At 35.3% G+C, this 9,460-nt stretch overlaps 1 protein-coding gene across 3 annotated transcripts; it reads left to right on the top strand.

The window, feature by feature from the left end:
* Positions 1 to 799: 799 nt before the first annotated feature.
* LOC114135703 (protein phosphatase 1 regulatory subunit 12B-like) lies at positions 800 to 9,212 on the top strand. 3 transcript variants are annotated; one of them, XM_028003217.1, is made up of 9 exons: positions 800 to 939; positions 3,044 to 3,184; positions 5,814 to 5,830; positions 5,937 to 6,066; positions 6,924 to 7,025; positions 7,100 to 7,150; positions 7,226 to 7,276; positions 8,516 to 8,603; positions 8,952 to 9,212. In XM_028003217.1, exons 2-9 carry the CDS (start codon positions 3,083 to 3,085, stop codon positions 8,960 to 8,962), a joined length of 552 nt encoding a protein of 183 aa, XP_027859018.1. In that variant the 5' UTR covers positions 800 to 939; positions 3,044 to 3,082; the 3' UTR covers positions 8,963 to 9,212. The 3 variants fall into 3 exon arrangements, with proteins under 3 accessions (XP_027859018.1, XP_027859020.1, XP_027859019.1); XM_028003219.1 differs by lacking the exon at positions 8,516 to 8,603 and having other exon boundaries at positions 7,103 to 7,150; XM_028003218.1 differs by lacking the exon at positions 8,516 to 8,603.
* The last annotated feature ends 248 nt before the right edge of the window (positions 9,213 to 9,460 follow it).

Here is a 9,460-nt window from a genome sequence, read left to right as displayed (position 1 = left end):
CGTTTAGAAGAAGGGTGGGCAATCCTGGTCCTCAAGGGCCGGTGTCCTGCAAATCTTAGATATCTCCCTGGTCCAACACACTTGAATGCAATAGCTGAATCACCTCCTATGTGCAGTCAAGTTCTCCAGAGTCCTGCTAATGACCTCATTATTTGACTCAGCTTGAAGTAGAGATACATCTAAAAGTTGCAGGAGACCGGCCCTCGAGGCCTGGAGTTGCCCACCCCTGGTTAGAAACTACAGCGGCTGTAATGCGCCACAGCAAAGGTAAAATAACCCGAACAGGTGATCAACTCAAAACCACTCCTACCTTTTTACTCTCTCTCTCTTTGTAGTTTAAGCACACCTGTTACCGTGGCAACCGCCTGCGCCCCGCAAGACGAGCAAAGATAACATTAAAAACATAACATTCAGTCCGTTACGATATCAAGTTTTCAGGCTTGATATTTATTTCTCGATTATTAATCAGCGCTTCCCTGAACACAGCGATGGTTGATTGACTAGCTGTACTTGGTGCTAGAGTGGCTAACAGGAGTAACAGTTTAGTCCAAAGCCTTTTCTGCTAAAATAAAATCTTTAGTGTATGTCAGATACAGACACATTGCATGTTGATCTGTTTAGCTAACGTAAGACTGTGTAGCAGACAGGCTTCAAGGTGTAGTAGTTGTATCAGTACTGCTGTACTTAGCTAACGGGAAGCTAAGTGTGTTTGTGAGACGGCTGCGCACGTGACCACGTAGAATGGGCATCAGCCAATGAAAAGCGGCTCCTCTGGTAAGGTCCATTACAAACACAACCAACGGTACCTTTTCGCCACCGTTGGTTGCTAAAAGAAGCCACGCTGAATCCAAGCCACGCTGTTCTGCTCCAGTCATTACTTCCCCCAGCAAACAAGTCAAAGACGTTAATTCAAGAAAAGGTTTCTAACTTTTCAGAAACGCAAGTATTGCTTAAGTTCTCGTGAATTTTCCAGCATCATCTGTTTTAAAACAAGTTAGTCTGTATAAAGCATCGACTTCCGTATTGCAGTAAAGAGAATTAGCTTACAAACTTCCAGCAGGTGGCGGTGATTAAAGGAGAGCAGATTAACTTCCTGTTCCTCTGCTAGCCACGTTTATTCTAGCGAAGAATGTTGAATATGAAGGCTAATATGTTTTATCTAACATTTTTTTGTTAGATAAAAGTTATATAAATTTAGGGTCGCTATGTGGCTAAGTGGTAGAGCAGATAAGTCCTCAACAGTTGTCCCAGGTTCGTTTCCCGGGCTATTTCCCTTCTCTGTGTCTTTCTCCCTGTCCAGCCACTGGACATAAGCTACCGCAAAACCCAATGAAAATTGTAGATTTTAAGCAGTTTATTAAATAGAGTTCTGTTCAAGTTGATGAACAGAACTCACCGTCTATGTTTTGAACAGTACAAACTCTACTGTTTGTGAAATTCTTTAATACATTATGTGGACAGAAAGTAAAATCTGAACATTTATTAGCTCAACAATTTTGTAAATGCTATTTTAATAGGAAATAGCAATTTTCTACTAAAATTCTATTTTCATGATAAATAGAAGGTTTTCAAGACATGTGGAATCTGATCACGGGAAGAAATTTGCTCCTATTTTTACTTTTAATAAACATGTCATCAAGTCATTGTGTGTCTGTAGCGGGGCAGCTGGAGATGGTCACCCCACACAACGTGAAGGCATACTTAAACTGCCTTTTTTGTTTTTGTTGTAAGTACTTTTGAAACCAGCAGATGGTGCTTGCTTACTGAGCTGTAAAAATGAAGAACACTACACAAATATGAAAGACAGCTTGAGAATTTGAGAAGGGAAAGACAGAGAGGCACTTTTATCTCTCAGTCTATTGGTAAATAAGATAATGTTAACTTTGGGTTAAATGCAATGTTGCCCTTGCTTTTATGTGTACCTAAACTGCCAGAAAAAAATGTTCAGGGCTAATGCCAAATCTAGACTCTTTTTCTTTCTACTTTTCTACTTTTGTCTTGCTAAAGTATTCAAACTCATTGAAGAAACTCCTTTCACATTACAATTTCATAGTTTAATGCATTATACAGATGTTAGGTAAAAAAAAAAAAAAAAAAGAATAATGGTAGTATACTTAACAGTAGCACTGAAATAAAGGTTATGTAAGACATGGTTTACAGATAATTATCTGGAAATGGTTCTATAGATTTTTAATTAACATTACCTTTCTGATACATGTAAACAAATTCATTGCAGCTAGTTGCCTTCAAAAGTCACCTAATTAGAGTCTGTCTGTGTGTAATTTAATGTCCAATAAATCCACTTGATCATTGAAGGTCTCAGAAGTTTTTAGAGAACATTAGTAAACAAATAGTATAATTAAGATCAAGGAACACAGCAAGAGAGGTCAGCGAAGAAACTGGACATGATTAAAATACGGTTGGATTATAAAACAATATCTGAAAAAGCATTTAACATCTCACAGAGCACTACTCAATCCTTAATCTGGAAATCAAACTAAGACACTGCAGATCAAACTAGGATATTACAGATCTATGAAGACATGCCAGTAGGGCAGAACAATGTGGCTGAAAAACATGTCACATTTCAAGCGTTTTAGATCTGTTGATATTGTTTAGTTTTTTTGTTTTATATATTTGAAATACTACCATACTGGTGACATGACCTTTCCTCTCAAGATGTTGAACACTCAACAGTCTTTATTATTATTATTATTATTCACAAACATAGTAAACATTTGAATCATTTACTTCAGTAAAATATGTCACGTCACATCAGAAATGTTACAAACAACTTAATTTAAATCCATGTGTGCACACATATAAACACACCCTACAGTCTACAGCCCGCCTACTCCTACCACTCCCCCACATTCTCAAAGTTGTGTTCTTTCACTCGCATCTGATATGTGTTTCCATCTCATGAAGATCACACTGGCATTCTTCAAACTGAGACAATCTCACCTGAATCCCATCTCGGGCAGGGTGCTTTTTATAACTTGTAATTTATTTATTTTTTCTTTGTTTTGGTATTTTGTATCAGAGTACAACTGTATGCAGTGGTCCCAGCAGTGTAAGAACAATGTCATCTCTACTTTCTCAAAACAAAGATGAGCCGTTCATCAGAAAATCGCTGTCTGACTCTTGTCCAGCTTCATCTGCTGCCAACACCAGAAGCCTGAGGGTAAGGTCTGATTTTCTTTCATCTTCTCTTTGTATTGTTAGAGAACATGCCTAAATATATTTCATGCCAAAAGAGACACCATAATGAAATGTTATGATAGTTCCTGAGCAACTTTGAACGAAATAATATTTTTACTACCTTAAAGTAAAGATTGAGCCCTGTATTTTGGAGAATAATTATTGAAATGTTATATTTGAACATAAATAGAGATGACTGTTCTAGTACTTGTTGCTTCAAGTAAGATAATTCCAGTGAAGGTATGAAAATATATAAGTTCTGACAACGTGAGCTATGGGCTCATTCAGTTTAAGTATAATACACTAATGCTGTATTTCATATGTTTTGTTGCTATTGAACAAAATATGTTTATGTTTTATGGTGCAATAGTTACTAAGTGAAAATTAATATTTTCCTATGAGAATCAAACATGTCTGTTTCTGAATTAGATCATAGTGTATTATGTAAGACCGGCACTATGTTCTTGATTGTGTAGAGATGGAACTGACAAATACATTTAGCATGACTATAAAACCTTTAAATGTCAAAAACAAACTTTAAAGTATGGTCTTTATTTATATATATATATATATATATTACAAACTTTAAACATCACAACGATTGACCTACAGTGTTATATAATTTTTTATGTTGATATCCATGAGAAAATTTTGGTAGAAAGCTTTGGTATGATTATACATATATATTTGATCTTATATATTTGTGTAAAACTTACTTATGGCATAAGGCAGGGATGCAGAAAATACCAGCATGTGAGGAAAAGCTATAGAGGAGAAATGTAGACTGTAAAGAGCAGTGTAAAAAAATATGACTAGTTCAAAGACCACAATCGTAAGGAAAAAGGACAACAGTTTGGTTTAGAAGATTGTGATGGTGGGAACTCAAAGTATTTATAGATGTTTATGTCTCGGCTAATCCTAAGGGAAGCTAATATTTTCCACTCGTCAGTAGGAATAAAAAAGCCTTCCAAGGGATGTGGGAGGACTGGAGGAAGACTCAAGAGACAAGAAAAACACTTTTAATCATGAATAATTGAATAATTAATTGGACAAATTTGATAGTATCTGTTTACATGATGTCATATTGTTTAAACCAACATGCTTGAGTCTATGATTAATAACGTTTTACCAAGTATAGTCACATGTTGTGAGACATCCTTTGAGGGGTTTATTTCAGAGTCTGGTGAAGATCCAGAGGTTCTTTAAATGTCTGAACAAAGGCACTGCAGTGTTTACACAAAGTGTCTGTAACACAAAGTCTTGGCTCTTCTTTCTATTTTAGACTTCCAGTTAATTGTGTTTGGCATAAATCTCTTTGAGCACAAATCTTTGGTCTACTTTTATGTTGAGGTATTTGGTGTGCTTTAAAATAGAAGAGTGCATAAGTAAACTGTCAGAAGTTATCTTTTTTGATATTACATCTTCACATGAAAACATAACTTAAATGTTAGCTTTTGTAATTCAAACTGACATCTGTATGTGTCTGTAAAACGTCATGTAGAGTATATCAGATTATGTTTCTGATACAATAACTAATATGACAGGGCATTCAAGGATTAAGAGTTTTTTATGCTTGTAAAGTAACGCATCTACAATAGTTGAATCCTTATGTCATCAACCTAACAGTGAAATCTGATGCTGAACGTTGTGCAATTATTACTTTAAGCTGGTTATCTTATCCATGGGCTGACAGTGTAGCACTTATGACTTATGGTAGCTGTTATTCTAATATGACAATAATGTGCAAACAATAAATATTACTGAACACACAACAAAAATGATCAGGTAAATAGCTAAAAAAAAACATTGTCAGTCTTCTATCTAAGCTCACCCTTACAAGAAAGAAATGTGTTACACTTGTACAACACCACATGAGAAATGAGAAGATTACTCACTTGTGTTAGCTGGATATAGTTGTTAAAGTTTACTGACACATTTATTAGTTTTTTTGTATAGCAATCCATTGGATTTATGTAATAAATACTGTGTGCACTACATTTTTTAAATATGTTTCTTGCATTTGTGTCTCTGGATTACAATAAATTCAGCACAATGGACTTTTTTTTTCCTTTTGTTTTTCTTCTTTTTTTCTTCTTTAGAATGGTAGTGGGTAGTGGGTTTGTATGAAACCCACTACCACTTCAATTATTGGCATTTTAACCAATTTAAATCTTTGTTACTGCTTTGACAAAGATTTTTGCTTGAAATTTTCTGAGGACATAGACCACACAACCTTCCCTTACTAAGCAGGCAAAAGTGAACAAAATGTGAGCGTCCCTGCCAGAGTTATTACCTTTTTTGGATATGTTTAGCTATCTCTGCTTGTGAGCTTATTTAAGGGATCATTTCCTCTCTCCTCCTTTAACTTGCTTTGGTATGTCTGACTGCCATAAACTGTTTCATGGAACACACATCACATCATGGGTAAAATGACATTATTACAAGTAAAAATGGAAGCAGAAATTAAGTACATGTTAATTTATTGATAAAATTAAAAATGTTACTTTGGTTAAAAAGGGTGAGGCTAGGTTTACCTTCATTACAACAAGAATGCATGTATTTTGTTTAAATATAAGCTAAATATATTCTAAAACCTACTTTCTCTCTTCTAGCATGAAAGGCCGTCTAGGTAAGTTTTCTATGACTTTGGATACTGAAACACAAATAAAATCTATTTTTATTTCAATGGTTGCTAAAGTTTGAGAGTAACTGATAATGAGAAGTTATGTCCTTAGATTGGGCTCATCTGACGTCTCCAATGACACATCTACAAACCATGCAGAGTCCTACTTTTTACAAAGGGAGAGCAGACTGTCTGCAAAGAAGAAGGCAGAAGAAGAGAAGATGAACAGTGACTATAAAAAGGCAAATGATGCGATTTGATTGTTGAACTTTTCACTTGGAGTTATTGTTCTACAGTAATGGTGAAAAAAGTAAACCCTGTATGTATCAATTCTCTTGTGTTAACACAAGTAATTACATGATATATTAAGCTTATGTAAAGATTTGACCATTGCTAGCTCAAAACCTCACATCACAGATACCACCAGTTAAGAAAGAAGAAGAAAAAAGAACCCAAAATTCTTACCTGTAGGTGAGATTTAGTATATGATGTAGGGTGCCTACTCAGCAAAACGGAATTGGCTTTCATCCAGGTTTACTCATTCACACAATACAAATATTCTTTCCCTACAGGTTAATGTTGAAAGGAGAAATTACAAACTAAAAATGCAGTAATGCCAGTAGTGAAGCATTTCTTAGTAATTTTGCACTAAATCCTAACATGTTGCATACTTTTAAATAAGTCAATCTAAACTGAACACACAGTTGTACTTCAATACAAAATGCATTGAAATACAGTACATAATTGCATTAAAGTACAATTTTAACTTCAATGCAAGTTAAAATTGCATTGAAGTTGCAAGGCAATTTCAATGCATTGCAATTTCATATAATTTCAAAATATATATATTATATTGAATGATTATATATAATCATTAAATATGTTATATACACATGAAGAAATTAAGCTACCACAGACTCCACATTTAATTTTGTTGTTTTGTTATATCAGTAATCTATAGGTACGGTATTTAATTGAAGTTTATATAATCTTGTCATTGTCTGCATTTATTTAACCCTGCTCCATTTTGTCTTATTTGTTTCAATTTCCTGCGCTGTGAAAATTAATGTGTGGACATCCAAACATGTGAATTTTACAGATGTATGAAAAGGCACTGGCAACAAAACAAAGGCTTAAGTCCCGACTAGAGACCAGCAAACAAGACCTGGCTACAGTTCAGAACCAGCTGCAGACTGCGCAGGTGTGCAAATGAATTTCATTTTGGGCAATTTAACAATAATAATAATAATAATAATGATCATTTCTCTGGAACAGAAGGGAAAACCAGATGATTGTACTTCAAAAATGCTAGAAGCAGAGAAAAAGGTACACACTCATCAATCTGATTTTGTATGTTTTAATGAAACTGCCCTATTCATGTTTAATAAATTATCTTTACAGGAAAGTTGGAGCCTTAAAAAGAGGATATCAGATATGGAAGAACAATTAAAGGTAATTTTTATTCATTTCATAAGCGTATTAATATTCCTACCCTGAGTGTTATTAAGCACACACAAACTGTGTGAATGTTTGTGAGACATTGTGTTGATGACGGTTTTAGCTGGTATCACTTGTCACCATTCTGTTGTTGGCTTTGGAAGCTGTGAGTACATCAACACCACAGCCATAGTGAACAACAATGGTTCACTGTCAAATGACAATAGTCTGCTCTGTGCTGCCCAAGAAGATTCCAACAAGAGCTTTTTGTTTTCTGTCAATGAATTGCCTTAACAAATATGGGATACTAGTCTGAAAATAAACCCTGACACGATTGGTGTGTGTTTCTGTGTGTACATGGATGATTGTTTGACTGACTAAATTTGACCAGCTCTGACAGAATAGAGACAGAAACAAAACTACATTTCAAAAATTAAGTTTGCAGCACTGTGATACTAACTGATCCATTTGGTGTTCAGTCATAGATATTGATATGTTAACTATAGTGACTATTAACTATTTGATGTATGATTTCACTTAACATGCATTTAGTTTTAAATTAATTTACAGTAAAAACTATTGATTATGTGGATGTGGAGTTTAACTAAATCAAGAATACTAAGTTGGAGGACCAACTTTTTTAGTAATGGTTAAAGCCACCAAAAGTTAGTTTTGATCAAACTGCTTAAAAAAGTTCTTTAGGGTTTATTCACACAAGTCCTTTGGTCCACTTGTTTGGTACTGACGAAAAATTTACTTTTTTTGTTTTGTGCTGTTCATTTCACATTGTGCTTTTTCTGTAATGGACATTAATTCGTAAGCCAAACCATGTGGGTGATAATCCCTACTCCCATTGGACAGAAAGAATGGAGGGCAGGACAAAGCATAGCCCCCGAAAAAATTAACTTTGGAAGTTCTGTGTGCTGTGTTTCTGTTGTGCATATTTGTGCTGTTGTTGAAAATGTAATACTGCTTTGAATGTCGAGAGCAGCTCATACAACACAGGTTCCACAACATGATTTTCTAATTTTGGAATGGCATCAGCAAATACTGCTACAAGCTGAATGAGACCAGATGCTCTGCGCCTCCTGACCCACAACATGCTGAAAGCAGCATTGCTAAGCAGAAAATAGCAAATTAGTAACAATTTCAGTACATGCAGAAGTAGCGTTAGCAATACTGAAGGCCTCATTTTAACTATAATGCAAAGGAGTTGTGACTCATGAAGTTCAAACGGATGTTTATTTCTTGTAGTTGGTTCGGATCAAGGCCAGTCTTTATTCACACCAGAAGCAAACCGTATCAGAATTTGGTTGGAAGCGCACAGAGACCACCTCAAAAAGTGAGTCTTGGGTTGTTTGCTCCTCACCAGGGTTCGCTTGAGTGTATTCACACCTGCATGAAAGGTCCGGACCAATAGAGGAAACAAACTTTGGTCCATTTAAAGAAGCTCAAATATGTTATGTGTGAAGACCCCTGTACAAAGTTATCTTTATATAACCCTCATCATAACTTCTGCAAATATTCATCCATCTAGTAGACCCACTTAACCTAGCAGGGTCATGGAGAGAGCCGGTTCCAGTCTTCAGCAGTCATTAGAGAAGACACTCTGGAAATGTAACCAGTCTTCCGATTAGCTTAAATCTGAACTTTATGCTTGTTTATGCTTTTCTGTGCTTTTTGTCTTCAGGTGAAAGCTGAGCTGAAGCTAGAGAACCAGAGGCTGAAGGATGAGAATGGGGCTTTAATCCGTGTCATTACTAAACTCTCCAAGTAAAACAGGAAGCAGGCGGGGGAGAGAAAGGGGGAACACATACAAAGCTATTTTTACATCCAGTAAAGGAATAAACTGATGTCTGAAAGGACTGTGGTTCTGCTGATGTTCTCTAAACTTTAGGTTTCTTGTACATTTTTGTTGTGTAAAATATTAATTAAAGGTGTCTACAAAAGGCTGTTGTTCTGGTTTTACATAATGTCTGCAGTGACTTAAAATCAAATTGTAGATCTTCATACTGTTTTTTATTTAGAATAGCAACACTTTTGGACACTCAAAGTGTATTCAGTATTTTCTTTACAGCTATAAAAGTAAATGCATAGCAGTGGAAATTTTGGTCACTTCAGCTAAATACATCAGCTAGAGAAAACTTATTGACGGAAAATAAATTTAAAGCACATGTTTTTGTGTCTGAGCAATTTGTG

The sequence above is a fragment of the Xiphophorus couchianus genome, chromosome 20 (assembly GCF_001444195.1).
Source record: "Xiphophorus couchianus chromosome 20, X_couchianus-1.0, whole genome shotgun sequence".
In the NCBI taxonomy this organism is placed as follows: Eukaryota; Metazoa; Chordata; class Actinopteri; order Cyprinodontiformes; family Poeciliidae; genus Xiphophorus; species Xiphophorus couchianus.
This window is presented reverse-complemented; position numbering and strand designations above follow the sequence as displayed.

What these genes read in the sequence shown, in the direction of transcription:
- LOC114135703 (XM_028003217.1), top strand. Translation starts at nt 3,083, where the DNA reads ATGTCATCTCTACTTTCTCAAAACAAAGATGAGCCGTTCATCAGAAAA. An exon ending in ACCAGCTGCAGACTGCGCAG is followed by an intron (nt 7,026 to 7,099) that starts GTGTGCAAATGA and finishes TCTCTGGAACAG; the next exon opens with AAGGGAAAACCAGATGATTG. An exon ending in ATATGGAAGAACAATTAAAG is followed by an intron (nt 7,277 to 8,515) that starts GTAATTTTTATT and finishes TATTTCTTGTAG; the next exon opens with TTGGTTCGGATCAAGGCCAG.